The sequence below is a fragment of the Xiphophorus maculatus genome, chromosome 13 (genome assembly GCF_002775205.1).
Source record: "Xiphophorus maculatus strain JP 163 A chromosome 13, X_maculatus-5.0-male, whole genome shotgun sequence".
In the NCBI taxonomy this organism is placed as follows: Eukaryota; Metazoa; Chordata; class Actinopteri; order Cyprinodontiformes; family Poeciliidae; genus Xiphophorus; species Xiphophorus maculatus.
In genome coordinates this window covers 4,232,056-4,249,029 of record NC_036455.1, presented here as the reverse complement: position 1 = coordinate 4,249,029, position 16,974 = coordinate 4,232,056, and the positions used below count along the sequence as shown (strand labels likewise).

The 16,974-nt window shown below is 39.1% G+C and overlaps 1 protein-coding gene across 4 annotated transcripts in view; it reads right to left on the bottom strand.

The window, feature by feature from the left end:
• LOC102223961 (CUGBP Elav-like family member 3) overlaps positions 1-16,974 on the bottom strand; it is a 62,339-nt gene that overhangs the window by 33,104 nt on the left and 12,261 nt on the right. For 2 of the 4 annotated variants that reach the window (XM_023344772.1, XM_023344774.1), the window contains exons 1-3: positions 5,582-6,042; positions 3,496-3,648; positions 989-1,071 (exon numbers count right to left, since the gene is read on the bottom strand). In XM_023344772.1, coding sequence (XP_023200540.1) covers positions 989-1,071; positions 3,496-3,640 — 228 coding nt within the window. In that variant the 5' untranslated portion in view covers positions 3,641-3,648; positions 5,582-6,042. Of the gene's footprint in view, positions 1-988; positions 1,072-3,495; positions 3,649-5,581; positions 6,043-10,476; positions 10,701-14,649; positions 16,440-16,554; positions 16,726-16,974 lie in introns of those variants that run through there. The other 2 variants (XM_023344773.1, XR_002753668.1) reach the window with 2 other exon arrangements.

Here is a 16,974-nt window from a genome sequence, read left to right as displayed (position 1 = left end):
CGAACCGGACTTTCTAAAAACAAACTAGAGTTTGATTAAATCCGGCCAAATGGAGATCGTGTGAATGCACCTTAGCAAACAAAAAAAAAAAATTGTAATCCTAATTGACCTAAAACAATAAAGTTTTAGTCTGATTTCATGCCAATGATATAAGTGCATGCAACTAATTATTATCTACCATTATATGAGAAATAAAGGCAGCATTTATTTTGCAACAACTTGTTTAATATATTTTGATATTTTTATTTTAACATAAATTATGTGATACTAAAAGTAATCTCTAGCTGCAACCCTAAATTGCACATCCTCTTCTCTCTTCCCTCAAAAGCTACAGTCTTGTCTTCACCTGACATTCCAGAGTGGAAAAAAAAAAAGACGTGAATGATGTAGATTTGAACAAAAATAACCAAAAGGAAACGGGGGTGATGCCTTGTTAGTAAAAGAGGAAGCACAGCACAGCAGCAAACTCTGGGAGCGCACACTCTGTCTTAGTAATTCCTTGCCTTGTCGCTTTGTCTCTCATATAGGCGGTTATTATAGAGACGCGGCTGTCGTGTCATATTTAGCTCTGGAAATGTCATTTGGCAGCACACCTGCTGCCTGGCTATGCTAATAAAGCTAGGTTTAACTTTGATTAGAATCCAGAGAGAAGAAGTGGGGGCAGAAGAGAAGAGGAACGTCAACGAGATTAAGAGCTGAAAGAGTCACTCCAGTGGTGAGCCTCATGCAGACATCTCTCTCGACCCGTGACATGTCAGTGCGATGACTCATGCCTTAGCTGGATAGATATGTCTGGATGCATCACATATGAAACATAAGAGGGAGAGCAGCCCCTGACCTTTCCTGGAACATATCGGCTAAAGGGTGAAGTCAAGCCCACATGTCAAACTTGGTTTAAATTCCTTGCGTCCACACGCGTCTGTGTTTGTGTGTTCTGATAGCCCGACCCGACAGATAGCCCGCCTGAAAAAGACAACGACACACTTACCCCTGGTAGGGTCTTCTGCTCGTGCAATGCATTCTGGGCTTTGAGGGCTGATTCTCGTGCACAGTACGTGAGGAAGGCACATCCTGGAGAGAGAGAGCGGCAGGAGGTGGAGAATCACATGCATGCTATGATTGAATTCAAATCAGTTGAGTTTACAAAGCTGAAACAAAAATCATCTCAAGGCACTTCAAGGCGAGCAGTGAGGACTTAAAGTTTTATCACGATATTTTGTGGTACAATTGTGATAACGATAAAAGTGACAAAAATGGCGTTTTAATTTAAGTAACTGTACGGCGGTGAGGGCATGTCACAGCATGCATAGCTCCACAAATACAAATGCTGCTCTTGAAAAACATTCCCATTTGTAATATGCTTCTTTAGGACACCAGTCAAATAAATGAGTTTGATTTATATCATTAAGCTGCACCTAGTAATTGCATTTAATCATATTTTCAAATTGATTGATATCTATTGATGAGAAAGGAAATGGCAGAGAAGCCACAAAGTTAAAGTTATCAATAGCTATGTCCAAGAAAGAGTCAGGTCTAAACATTGTAGAGCTGACCCGGAAGAACTTTCTAGAGAAAAGAAACGATTGCTCTCTGTGGCTTTGTCCTGGAAAGCTAAACACAAAAGTGATGTGGCTGGTCTCCTTTCTATGGGAAAGACCAGGGGTACTTTCTATGAGAAAGAAAAAGAAATATTACACAGACTTAATTGTGCCAATAGCTCTGCCAGTGGATTCATCCAGGAAAGAACGACACACAGCCACAAACAAAAAATCTTATCGAGCATTTTTGGTCCAGTTTCTAGTGCAAATATCTTAGTGTTCTTGAAATAAAATCAACTTTCACGTAATTTTTCAGCAAGATGTTTGGGTTTGTTTTAAGTAAGTAATTCCTTAATATTGATACTGGCAGATTATTTCACTTGTAAGACATTTTTCCTGTTGTAGGTTTTTAAGTTACTTTTGTCTTATTTTAAGTGTACAATGATATTTGCAGTAGAAGATAGACTAAATATAATAGTGAGATTTTGTGTTTTTGCAGTGCACCTAAGCAGAGAAGCACTGATCCATGAATACTTTCTATTGACAAAAAAAACAACTTTAAAGACTTAATAGTAGCTGTAGCTTCTTCAATGTCTTTGTGAATAAAAGATACAGCTAAAGACTAAACTAAGAGGTACTTTTAGTATAAATGGTACAGCTCATTCAAATGCTCCGTCCAACAAAGAAACATCAAACACAGAGTATTTTCCATGGGGAAATAAAACAAAGAAAGTTCATACACTGAAAGATTTAGCATTTTTTATGCCCAGTATGTTGTTCTATAAAAGAATGTTGACTGAAAACATAAAGACAAACAGCTCTTAGTTTTTAAAGCCATGTGAGATGCCTGATCATAAAGTCTGGAGATACAAGTGTGAGCTTTTAATATCACTCCGCTCCAGCACGACGTATGCAGTCCCACATAATAGAGAAAGGCTTTCATTAACCTTTAAAGCTCCCTCACATCATGAATATGTAAATATATGCAGAATAGGTGTTATAGGTGTTGGAAGGCTGATACCACCTGGCCCATACGTCTCCCAAACGACTGATGCTTTTTGTGTTGTTGGTTTTTTTTTTTTTGGTTTTTTTTAATTGAAGAGCCTTTTTGTTTTCCCTCCATCTGATTTGCATTAGAAATGACAGTAAGGATCATTGTTCATCTTAGATCGCTTCCCCGGCCTCTGTCCATCTGTCAAATGAGATTTGTTGATTTTTCTTGCAAAATGTGAACAGCCAGCTCACCATGTGATGAACTGGTGCTTTCAGATTGTCTGAGTGTTCCACTTTTACAAAAGATTTTGAATTAATTCAGCTGGTCCACGGTGTGAAGGATGTTGTCGGTGAGCAGCAGTTAATAAGGAGAAATGTTTGTGTTTAGAGGTAAAATGTAACATCGCAAGCTAAAAGTAAACTCTGTGATTAAGCCCTGAGGCAAAAGAAAACTCCTTATCTAATAGTCCCCTTTTTGGCTTTAACATTTTTATTCAGCTGTGTCATTTTCAGCATTAAATCTGGACATGACAAACGGACGAAGCCTTTATGTGCCTTTGATGCTAGAGTTAGTGTTATGCTTCTTGTTCTCAGTCACGAAGCCAAATTAATATTCCTCTTGGTGAGCATCATCATAAAAAGGACTCCTGCACAATTTCAAACATGGTCTTGCCTTCATTTATTGATCAGTTCTGCACAATACCTTTTCTCTGACCTCAAAGAGATGAGTCATCTTTAATGAAACATGTTTTTTTTCTTCCCCAGAATAAGACTTCCCAACAGAGTCTGCAACCAATTTAGGGGTCAAAATAACACCATAGATCCTCCTTAGATCAATGATGCATTGTGTCTTTGGTGAGACAGTCATTTAACGTAAATCATATTTAGCGGAATCCATTTGCAAATTAAAATAATAGCTGCGGACAATTTTGCAACCTTACACTTTGTTCTCAGAGGCGTTTACCTTTGTGCATCCCCGTGTACTTGTCCTTTATCACCGTTAACTCGTAGATCTTCCCAAACTGTTCGAAGATGGGCTTCAGGTCCTTCTCCTCCAGGTTTCGGGGTATCTGCCCGATGAAGAGCTTGATTGCGTCAGGCTCCTTCATTGAGAAGTCTAAAGAGGAACAAAACACACACACACACACACACATATTTATAACAGAAACATAGAGTGGAGGCGTTCAGGAGCCTGGAGGCTTAAATTCACACTGCACAGGAGGTGCAAACAGGAGGCCGGGGATGGAGGTGCAGATGGGAGCGTTCAGTGGAAATGGCTGGCTGAAACGATGGTTTGTACTTTCTCTGTGAAATGTACATCATGACCCTAATAATGTGGATTCTGGCAAGCACGAAATTCACCAACAAAGTTGCATCATGTTAAAACAAATGTAAAAAATCAGTTACTACAGCTTCCTAATCAGAAAAGGAAGGCTTTGATGCATCGTATTTTGGATGCTCTGCGTTCACATTCAGAATGCAAATTATATATTTAGGCCTGTTGACTGACTCCTGATATATAGCTTTTGCTAAAGCTAACAGAAAAGTCCACACGTCACGATGGGCAACAATGAGTGGAGCTGGAAAATGCAGGTTTATCGTGACATTCACATATTCAAAATAGCACAAAATGTTGCAAGACATTGATCAGCAAATAGCACACACATGAAACGCAACAACCTTACAATGCCAAACATATCACATTTGATATTTGAGGCCTACTCTACCTTCTTAACAAAGTTATTACATTTTGGTATAGACAATAAAATGGCTGCAAAAGCCTATTGTAATAATTATAAAACAAAATGTAAACATTTAAAGATTTTAAACTCTCTTGTCATGTCTGATACAGTTATTTATCTGCTAAAGTATTTTCCTCAAAAATCTGCTGCATCAAGTAAATATGTATTTTAATTAGTAAACGCGAGTATCAATCAGTGTTGCGTTACATAATAAACGTTTTAGGTTATCTAACGATTAAACGAGCGCAAAAGCCTGATGTACTGAATACGACACAAACAAATTTAGAAAACAAGGCGACCAAAAACGGTTTCTGTTGAATAACGAAATACATTCAATACTTTTTTTAATCTGAATTTTCTGATAATTGTTTATATTATCAAGCTTTAAACTGACACCAGAGGTATCATTTTTGATACGATCATCTTCTAGACAGAAAAAAGTTAGCACTTTCTTGAAAATCTGCATTCAAAACACATTTTTGGTTCTACAAATTAAATAACTGGAAGGTCTACTTCATCAGGTATCTGACAAAAAATAATTTACAAAATCTTATTTGGTGTAATTGTGTTGTCTTGCAAAGGCACCCAATAAACTGTTCTCATTTCATCAAAATTTAAAACAATATATAAACGTATGAAATCACAGAAATAAAAAGAACAAACATATACCATTGTGCATAAAACAGAAGTAAAATAAAGCAAAAAAATATAGACAAATATAGTAAACTGCATGTAAACAACAACAAAACTGCCAATATTGAACATCAGTACCACAGCTGCATGTTTTTCAGTCTAGGATGATCACATCAGAGGGATTTTAAAACCTACAACAAAAGCTAATTTTATACACATAGTCATAAAGTTTGCTTCTGGGAGAACTGCAAGCTATTTCTCAATTTAAAATAAAACTTCAAAAGCGAAAAAAGCCACAGTTTAACAATATGCTTTGAATAAAAACGCACAAAAAAAAAACAATCCGTAAAAAATATATGCTTTTCCCTTTTAGGGGATTTTTTTTTTTTTTTTTTTTTGTATAATAGCACATCCGCTCTTTTCCCTGCAATATAACCATATTTTTATACGATCTTTCCATTACTGTAGCCTGAACCAAATCCTTCCTGTGGATTTGTGGCAGATTTGAGCTCAACATGACAGCGTGTCAGTCAGCACAGCTGGAGAGCTCTTTGTCAAGACATCGGTGACAACAACAATGACCTGGACGCGATTTCACGCATTTGAGCATAAAAACACTCATTAAAAAAAACACACACACACACACACAAAACAAAAGAGTTGAGAGAATAATACCTGTGGTGCTGGTCGTGGTGTTTAAAAAAAAATCGGAGTGACCTGCTTTGACGTGTCTTCTTCCTTCCTGTTGTTTGGTTATTATTATGTCTCAGTTCATCTGTCCGCCTCTGAATCCTGTAACAAGTTAGGCCCGCACGCCCCCTAAAACAACACAACTAACATCCAGCCGAGGTCCTTCATTCGGCATGAGCGAATTTTACGAGATCTTGGTTTTTTTCCACTACTGTTTTTCACACAGATGCCCTGGATTTCTCTTTTCTTGAATAGGAAAAAAATAAAAATAAAATAAAAAAATAAAACAAATCTCTTACTGGCGTGGCTAAAAAGAGGGTCTTGTGACAGATGAGTCTTTAGACTTCCCTAAATTCAGCCGACCGTAGGGAATTGGCAGTCTGGCTGTCCTCTCCTCTTCCCTGTGTGTCTGTACTCCTTTGACGTCGTAAGCCGGTGTCTCCCTCCCTGTCCATCTCAGCTCCATCCCTCCCCCTGGCTGCTTGAGCCGTGATGTCTGCCGCCAGGGGCCGTCGCTAAATTACCGGCGCCGTGGAGGAAAGTATGTGCTACAAAAACAGGGACGCTCCTGCTCACAATGTGTTTGCGCTTACTAATCTACACTTATATGCTTCCTTATATATATATATATATATATATATATATATATATATATATATATATATATATATATATATATATATATATATATATATATATATATATATTTAAGTGGAAATTAGCAATGACTACTGAGCTCGTTTTTAAAAAGTCACAAAACGTTACCATGGGATTTAAGTGTGGCGGATGTTCATGGAGGAGCTTTAAATATTAAACATGATTTTCAGTTCAGGTGGATTTTAATGCGCTCCATTTAGTCCGCTAGTACACTTGTATTCATAGACAGAAATTTTTTATAATTGTTTCCGTTTTTGCAAATTCCATGAAGTCTGACTAGCTTGTGTGGTCAGTTTTGTTTTCCTTACATTTTTTTAAAAAGCCTTTAAAACTAAACAGAGGAATCTGTGTCCCTTCTGCATTTTTTTTTGTGCCATTGACAAACCTTTTGATGTCTCCTTCCTTTTCTATAGTAAAATTACATTTTATTTTACTATTTTATTTTAGTCCCCCAATTTTCACTGGTGTAAAGAAACACAATTGAAAAAATCTTTCAAATGTCTGCACAAGTAATGAAGAAAATGCTTTTGTAGGGTCAGATCCTAGAAATCAAATTACGAATCTCACCTTTTTTTCTCAACAAAGACTTTAATTGTTGAAAGTTAACATTTAAAATGATTATGCACTGTGAGAAATTAAGATAAAATTGGCATTCGTAAAAATAAACATAAAAAAACAAGATGATGCAAAACATTATACTTCTACAACTGTCAACCTTTTAGAAAAATGTGTGTCCACCTGATCCAGTTGGAGCAATTTATTGACAATGACTAAAGACATGAAAATTACACTGAAGCAGAATGAGTTCCTGCAAATAGTCAAATAGTTGACATGATTTACAAGCTCTATAAAACATTTTTAAAAAAAAAAAATCTAATTTGCATACATGGGATGAGAAAGAAATATAAAAAAAATCGATAGTCAGCAATAAACCTGGAATCTGATGTGGTGGGAAGAATAAATTAAGTAAAATCCTTTAAAAAAAAATAATTTTGATGACATTTTGTCCATCCCAATCTTTGCACAGGTGGAGCTAAAGAAAATGAAGGTAAACAGAACTGGGTTACGCTGAGATTTTCCTAATTCACACGTAAAATTGTGTTCCTGAGAAAGAAATAACACCTTTTAGGTTCAGGACACAACCTGGTGGAGACATTGTGTTCAGAAAGGTAGCGTTTCTTTTCTGTGTTTTTTTTTTGTTTTTTCTTCCTGAAGGTTTTCCGTTTTTCCCTTAGCCTATAAAACGCAGTCGGTCCCTGACATCAAGCGCTTTCAAATCCGCCTTTTGTTCTCGCCGTGGAGCTGGCCGTGGTTCTGAAATGAATCCTCTCAACTCGTGTCACATCACCGGGGATGAAGGGAACGTTCTCTGAGAGGGGCGAGTGGTGGGGTGGGGTGGGGGGCTGGGGGGGCAAACAGCAGCAGCAGCAACAACAAACGTTATTTAAATGTTAAATGTTATTTGACGACACGCACAGAGACTCTCGGGGCTACACGCCCTCTCTGAGATTTGGGCAGCATGTAAACAATGAGCCCACATGACAGCGGGCTGCACACACCCCGGCACACATGCGCACACGCAGAGACTTCAAAGGAGTCACGATCTGGACGTGCGGGGCTCAAACCGCAAAAAAACCCCCCAAAAAAACAAAAATACGACGGTGGTTATATTAAACTGATTCTACGCGCAGAAATCTCCCTCTGTTTTTTCATTCATTCCTGTATTTCCCGGCGCTATAGTTCCTCTTTAGCTCGCCTCGGAGGTTAAGAACCGCCATCTGCCATCAGTCACCAAATCCGGTCTAAGCCTGTGCCGCAGTTGTTGCCGAGACCCGATTCTTGCACAGTTGATCGGGTATTAATTGTTCATGCAAGTGCTTCGGAAACGTGATCTGTGTCATATATAAACGCGCAGCGGTTGGAGGTTTGAAACCAACACTGACATCTGGTGACGAGCTTTATAACCCACACGATGACGGCAGACGAGCTTTCATTATTAATACCCAGCGTACGAACAGTAAACAGATGTTGTGTGAGTGGATTTTGCTGTTTTGTTCGCTTTTAATAGCAGATGCACGGAGTCAGGGCTTATAAATGTAATGCGGAATACCTTAAACGCCCTAGCAGCAATAAAGGATTTACTAAAAGTAGTACACGGATTAAATTAGGCTTTTTGTGGCGGCTTTTAAACTGCGTATTACCGCAAACACTGGTCATAACTCATATATGACGATATTTCTCCCTTGATTTGCACATCAAGATAGATTTTTTTTTATTAAAAGCAGAGAAAAATGATATAAAAACATACATAGATTGCATCATTACTCTTCATGTAACTAATAATACAATGAACTTTTTAATAAATAGTCACAACATGCTTTGATGGGTTTCCATGAGATTTGATGTGCCAGAGGCCCTAAAGTGCCACCGTCTTATGACTTTTGGATTCATTCCTGCTCCAACAAACCTGAAACAAAATCCCCAATGACCTTACTGGCCTGTTAGCAAGTTTTACAAAAACCTGATTATCAACCATTCCTTTGGTTCAGGTGTGTTGGAGCAGGCATGCATCCAAAAGATGCAGGACAGCGGCATTCAAGGTTCTGAGCCGCAGACCCTTGTCGTCGTTGTGAATAGGCCTTTTGGTTTCTTCCCTCAATAATGCTTATTTTAAATTAAAATACTAGAAGAAAATTGCATAAAGATAGAGTCTGTTCACTAAATCAATGGGGGAAAAAACCCACAAAAAAAATCTTACAGTAGCTTTTACTGTGTAAAACTGGCACAGTTTTACATTCATGAGTCTTGTTTTCCAAAAGTCAATACATTTCTCACCTAATTGTGATTGAAGACATTTTTTAAAAACAATGTCTTAGTCAGTAACAAATACGCAACTGCAAAAGAAAATGGAGAAAACTTAGAAAAAGCTAATTTCCCTTAGTGACAAATTTGAAACATTTTGCAGCAGGGAATTTCTTTATTTTTATTTTTTTTTTTTTGGTGATGATTTGGGGAAATTTGCTCACAAACAAAAGAACAACCTTGAATTTTTATGGAAGTTTGATTTTAATATGAACATACAGGATACATTAAATCAAAAAGTAAAAAAACGAAAAGAAAAAAAGGAAAGAAATATTTGCATCTTACGGACTGAACAAAGCATTCGATCTACAACATCTCCTTCTTTGTTAAGCACAATGTTAAAATGTTTCTTCCAGTTGATCAGCAGGTTTGGACACATCTCAGGAGGCATTTTGGACATTTTTTCTGTTCTTAGACTCTTTCAACTCTTCACGTTTACCAGATGCCGCTTGGCAACGCAAAGCTAAGCTGCTCCGGGATCCTAATGTGATTCTTTTTAAGTTTTCCCCTTAGTGCTGCATCTTGAGGTTTCCTCTGGCTGGTAGAGAAAATCTAGAGAAATCTTCTGATTGAAAGTTCTCCACCAAATATTTAACAAGAAAAATTATTTGATAACGATGCGACCAGACTAATATGATTGCTGTACATACAATTTAAAAAAAATTAACTTGAAAGGACGGATTTGTGGTGGACTTCCAGATCTAAATCTGCCTGAGGATCCATAAGTAAGTTTGTCATAGTAAGCAATAAATCAATTAATTGTATGATAAATTAACATAATTTCCATTATTTGTGTAGTTTGTTTAATCATTAAAGAGTTGTTACCCTTTCATAATATAGAAAAGCCGCCATTTGACAAATGCTGCAAACATTTGACACATGGTACAAAATAGTTTATTTGACAAAAGTCCTAACTGGCAGTTTTGCCCATTTTCCACATCTGAGCCTAAAGATAAATACATTTTGACGGGCAATTTTGTCTGCAGAGCCTATATAATACAGTTTATTTATCGTTTCAATTGTTTTGTTCATTTACTTTAGGTATTCAAAATGTCTTCCAGTTCCAACGTCAAATGTTCATTAGAAATTAACGTGCACTTGCAATATTATGCCTTTGTCATGACATTGGTTGAAAATGGTTTCAGAACAATATTATTGTTTGTTGCAGTGACCTGAGACAAAATACCGTCGAGCAAAATTAGTTTTCACCATAAAACTTTGGGCCAGCCCTGGAAACACCAACCAAACTCGACACAAGAAGAAAAACGAACTCAGGAAAACCTGGGAACACCCAACTCCAAATGATATTTTTGCCCAGCCTGTCTTTGATTGTTTAGATTTTTCCCGCTTTTGACACTTACTGTGGTTTCTGAAGGGTTGGAAACTCGGAGCTTGCTCAGCCTGCCGCGGCGCTCAGCATTCGTTACAGACCGTGAAGAGCCATCATCACCGGGAGCAGAGCAGGATTCAAAGAGGGCCTCACTTCCATCAGCTAACATGTGGCACAGCAGAGTTTGTTTTTTTTTTTCTTCCCCCATCTTCTTCTTTTCCATCACATCAGACACATCAAAGTGGCTCTGGATCCCTGAGGATGAGAACAGGAGGGGGGAGGAGAGAATAGTGTTAAAATTCAAGGAAAGCAGGTCTATTCCAAAAAAAAAAAAAAACATTATCTCTCACTTTGTCGTGCAAAACCTGTGCTATACTTAAGCATCCTACTGGTGAAAACAGATGTAAATTAATTGCTTCATTTCTTTCAGAGTCTGTGATGTAAAGGATCCCAGCAAGGATCTGCTGACACCTGAACATGTGCTTCCTCATCTACTGTTCCCAATTAGTTTTACGATTTCGTTTCTCACACATAACTCTCAAAAAACCCCGATGTTTCCCATTTACTTTTATTAGCATGTACCTTTTTTTAACCATCTCATCTGCTTCCATTTTTTTTTTTTCTTTCGTCATTATGTAGTTAAAGTAGTTCTGACTGCAGCTGATCTGTAAAACCCCAGCCTAATACAAGATCATTTTAATTATAAGAAATGCAAAATAACATCCTCAGGAGTTCCAAGATAACGTAATGATTACATCATTACCGGTTTGAATTTAAAATAAATGACCTGTTAAACAATTAGGATTGATTTAGATCCTGGACCAAACCATTTTATAACCTGTTCCTGTTTCTGAATAATTGGCTCTACTGAAAAGGTAATTTTGGTCATTTTCTGGGCTAATTTAACACATATGTCCAGAAACCTCAACTTTTATGCAACTAATTACAGCCAAACAAGAATAGCATGACAATTTGCTCCCTTCCTGGTGAGCAGAAAGTGATTTTTGTGGCCAAATTAAACGAGATCAATACACACACACACACACACACTGAAGTGTGCATTTATAGCTGAGCATTTGCTAAACTGCAAATCTAAAAATGTCGACTTAGTAGAAAATGCTTTTTTTCTCAAGTAAAGCAGCCAAACAGTGGAAAAAAAAAAAGTTAAACCTCTTATTTTCTAAGTTGTTTACATCTATATTTTTAAGAGATTCTTATATTTTTATTTTCTTAAGTCCTTTTAAAGTTTTCCTTGCAATTTTTTTGACTAATTTTTTTGTCCATTTCTAATATCTTGAGTGGACGATGCATGGTTCTGGGATTAGAAAGCAAAGGTTTAAATGTACATATGTAAGAATCAGAATTAGATTAATAATCTACCATACAGCAAGTTTTCAAATAACTTTTATTTTAGGAATCATCTAATTAGCATTACAATGATTTTCTGTCTGTTAAACTGTTGTCTTTGTTTTAATGATTTAATGATAGACTTCTGGTAAAATAAAACATTCGTTCAAAACTAGTTCTTGCTGTTTGTTCAAAGTAGAAAAAATACTGATCCATCTTAGTTTAAGAGTCTCGTTATTCCTTAAAAACATATGCAGTTATGACTGAACTTTAGCAATGTTCTACCTGGACTCTGAGGTTTTAGAGGCCCTAAACTGGACTAAAAATGTGTAAAAAATAAAATAAAATAAAATAATAATAATAATAAATAAATAAGCAGCTATAGTTCAAAAAGTCTTCAAAAAAACCCTGAAGTCCCGATCAAATGATCAAGTTCACTTTAAAAGGTTGAAAGTAAAATTGATCATCCTGATGTCACAAAGTATATAGGGGACGTCGCAAGACATCTGCACAATTTTTTATGTACAGTTAATAAAATAATTATTACCTCCCCTTTGAAATGTGAATTTAGAAAAAAAAATTAAGAGGAAGAAATAACATTTCTAAATGAACTTGTTTTTTTTTTTTTTTTAATTAGCAGAAACATGGTGGTGGAAATATTATGCTATTGGGTTACAAAATGGAGGAAAAAATCTGACAAGATCAGACCTTTTTATTGAGGCATAGCACAAACTACTGCTTAACTCGGTGCTGTTGTTCACAAAGCAGGCCAGGGTCATGAAAATAAATTGCAATGGTCTTAAATTTCAAACGAATCATCATTAAGCTAAACATTTCAAAGCGTTTGTAAAGAAAACTAGTGAGATCCCTCTAAAGACCCCAGAACAACTGCTAAGATAGTAGTGAATGATTAAGTCAAGTCAGGAAATAGTGTCAAAGATCATTAGAGCTCTGTGCAGGAACAGACTCTGCAGAGGTGACACCTCCAAGCCAGACTGAAATATGTTAAAGACAGCTTGAAGGAGATTTAAACGGGACTTATGCTTCCTTGAACAGTTTAGGGTCGGTCTACGAACTTTACAAAACATTTCCATTAAATTGTTTTAGTGCAAAATCCTTCTTAGATAAGATTTTGCCTGTTTTGAGCTCCTTTCAGAATGAACTGTGCCAAAGCTCTCCCAACTCAATGTTTACACTTCTATGTGAAAATGGCTGTGAACAGATGCTCAATCGTCTTTGAAAAGCAGAAGTAGAGCCTTCTACACAACCAACAGAAATGCAGCAGTGGTTTCTGAATAGTAAGTTAACAACAAAGCACTTGTCTTTTCCAGTAGTCATTGTTACAGCACATACAACCGTAAAACCATTTAAAATTATTCAATTTGGGATCAATAAAATATTTTTGAATAGAATTTGAAAACCAGCTGACCAAAGATCCTGGAGCTCAGCCTGGGTTGCTAGGTGACGGGCTGGGCTAGGCTGGAGTTGCTAGGTAACGGCGCAGTGAAATGAATGTGGCACAACATTCTGGACGTTTATGAAACGACTGATTTTTCAGGCACCAAAAACATTAACTTATTGCCAAAAAAACTACGTTTTGTTTTTTTAACCTTTTTGGTTTTCTAAAGAGCCTAGGCCGTTTTAGGAGCAGTAGAAACCCAAATGGAAGCATAAAACCGTGCCAAATGTAAACGTTGCATAACAGGTTCCCGATAACAAACAACCGCTTAGTCTTCCTACATCACAATCACCAGAAACCTGTCGCTTCACCTCAGAAACTACGTCTGGTAGACAAATGTAGACGCTGTAAGCTGAAGGAGAAATCAAGATAAAAAATCCAGAAGGTTACAAACTCTGAAGGACCTGGGGAGATTTGGTGCAAAAGAAGAATGGGCCGGGCTTCAACATTAGACGTGTCAGAGACAAACGACTGCAGGTCAGAAAAGTTAATAGATTTAACTCGTTTCTGTGGAACCATTTTATTTCTGCGCGTAAAAAAACAGCAGTCGAAAGCTGCATGAGGGGGAGGTAATAATTTAGACAACTGTACCCTCCATTACATTAGAAAATTCCCTAGTGTATTATTTAAAAAAAAAACTAAGTCTAAATTTAAAACAAACAATAAAGCGTAAAAGTTAAGAGAAAAGAAACAACACACAATTCAAACTCAGATTTTTATTGGTCAGCACAATGACATAAAAACTGATAATATCTTCACCTCCTGCAGATATTTACTCCTCGGGGATGTTGGTGTTGAACGATGAAGGAACAAAAAAAAACACCGAACGCCTCCCACCTTTCTCGATTTGCGGCGATCTCCTTTTGAAAAACTTAACTGAGACGTAAAACTATCGCTGAAGACATCTTGGCGCACTGGCTGAAGGAGCATGGCTTCACAAATAGGACATTTCCAAGTTTGAACAATGAAAAAAAAAACCAAAAAAACGATTCACCAAATATGTTGTCGGAAAAAGCAACTTAATATTTTTCTTTAAGCACACCAAAATTGATTAAAGTGGGATTTAAATTAATATTTGACAAAAATGACTACCGCTCTACTGCGGATTTGGAAGGCAAAACCGCTTGATGGGAACTAAATTAGAGAAAAAAACATGACAGCAACTACATTTTCTGCTAGTTGGTAGCAAAATTAATGATCGTCATAGACCTGGAGGAACAGAAATATGAGGGACGGTCCGTGAGGAGTAAACCTACAGCTGACTGCATGTGAACTGATTCAATCTAACCTTTATTAAACTAACGGTCCTTTACAAGTTGAACATTTAAAGTGGTGACTCATACTGGAACAAAAACAACACAAAAAGTGAATTATATATGTATATATTTATATATCCACCTCTGATTTTCTTTAATCTTCTGTCTTCACAGCTCAGCAGCCTTCTCGGAGCGCCCCGGGATCTTGTCCGTTTTTCCTTCTTCGACGCCATTTTTTTCCATCTCGGTTTCTGAACTGTCTGTTGATGCCCACTGGGATCTGCACAGCTTTAACAGAGTTTGGACTTCAACTCTCTTGACTAGCTACTGATTCAAGTCGGAGCTGTCAGTACCGTGGGGGTGGGAAGGGTCTTTTCGGAGGGAACATCGGACCCCCTCCTCTCGGGCCGGGCCGCTTGCCTCTGAACCTCGGGTCGGGGCCGTTGAAACGAGGGAAAGGCGCGAGAGGCGGGCCTCTGGGGGGTGGATGCCGGGATAGGTGTGGGGGCCGAGGCGGAGGGGGCCGCTGGATAGGGTGGCGCATTTCGTGGCGAGGAGGAGGAGGTCGCCTCGGCGCAAACTGACGTGGAGGAGGGGGATTGTGCTGCTCATGGGCAAAGTAAGGGTCCTTTGGAGGGGAGAGCGGAGGAGAGAGGTGCCCACGGCCTCGTGGGTATGGGTGAGGAGGAGGAGGGCGAGGAGGACTCCCCGGTCTGAAATACGCATCATCAGGTGGATAGTAGGGATCGTCATGGAGGAAATGCTCATCATCATGGTAACGCATATCCTCCTGGTGAGGTTGCTGCTGGTGATGTGGGTCATGGAACAGGTCATCCGGGTAATGCAGCGACGTATGCTGATGGTCATGAACCACCATGTTGCTGAAGCTGTCGCCTCTGCTCCCGATGTTGGGTGGAGGCTCCTGCTGAGGGGGGTTCATCAGACCACCCACTGGGGGCGTCAGCAGGGGTTCGAAAGTAAGTGGTGGTGGGGGCGGCACTTTTGGGACTGGAGGAAGAGTAGCTCTAAAGAAAGCGGGGGCGACAGGCGGAAGCTGCTCCGGAGTTTGCTCTTGTTGGTATGGGTACAGTCCTGTTGTGTTGTTTCTAAGTCCCGGCGCTAACATGTTGTAGCCGCCAGGCTGGCGAGAGCTCCCCTCGGGGTGGGGATCACCAAACCAACTCTGTTCGTTTGTCCTCTGAAAGCCCTCAATTGTCTGTGAGCCCCCAGCGCCACCTGCAGCTCCAGGGCCTCCTGGATGCATGGGAACATGTTGGTAATGTGCAGCTGGCGCAGGAATCCCACTCTCCAACATCTCCTGATTGCCAATGGGGAAGGGCTGGAAGATCTGCCCATTTTGAGCCAAGCCTGGCAGCGGGTGAGCTACATGTCGGGGGTTGTTGGGGTTCTTATTCTCAAATGCTACAGGAAGAGCATTGGCTGCTTTGTCAACAGATGACAGATTCTTCCCAGAAGGGAACGGGACCGCCACCGGCTTGTCCATGATTTCATCTTGAGTGGGAGTGCCTCCTCCCTCATCCCTCACTGGCGTTCCCTCCTGGTTGTCTGTGCCAGTTACCGGGCTAAAACTCTCCCCTCGCACAGCCGGGTTTGTTGGAAAACTCTGGTCGAACACACTGAACGCAGGGTTCCCCTGCAGGAAGTTGTGTATTTTTGACTCTAAGCTTGTAGAGGAAATAGATGGTTCTGGATCTGTACTCAAATCCATATCTCTGTGCAGAGCCTGGACCAGGGCAGAGGCTTTGGGGGCTGGTTGAGAGTTCTGCTGTGCAGAATGCACAGGTGGTGGAAAGGAGAGAGACGTGCTCCGAGGAGGTGCTGCTGATGCAGATGAGGACGGGTGAGAGGAAGCAATCTTGCCTGGAGGGAACGGGTCTGGGGCCATATTTGGAGACAGTAGAGGAGTGACACCTAGATGAAAAGAGAAACAGAGAGAGAGAGAGAGAGAGATAGAACACAAATGAGTATTTACCGCATGTTTACTGCTTTCAACATGAAATCTAAAATAAAACAGATGATGACCAACCCTTCAAACTGCTTTGGCTCTGAACTTTGGACAGGGCACTCAGAAGGTCTGCAGGACTCACATCCACCTTGGAGAGGATGTTCACCAGGGAACTGGCATCCTGAGGGACTAAAGGAGCGGCGGGTTTGAGTAATAATGGTGGAGCTGCAGGACGACTCTCCACTGCAGCTGCTGCAAGACAGAGCAGGCAGGACAGTCACTCATCATGTGAATCCACAGTAAGTCACTCATTAATTAGATAAAATGCTTGGCTAAAGAATCTCGTTACAAAGACAGACTTTAACCTGCTCTATTGGGATTTTGTTATAGAGCAACACAAATTAGCAGTAGCAGTAGTAAAAATTATGCTTTCATGGTTGAAACGATTAATCGGTTTAATCAATTGTTGAAATAATTGTGAACTACTTTTGTAGTCGATTC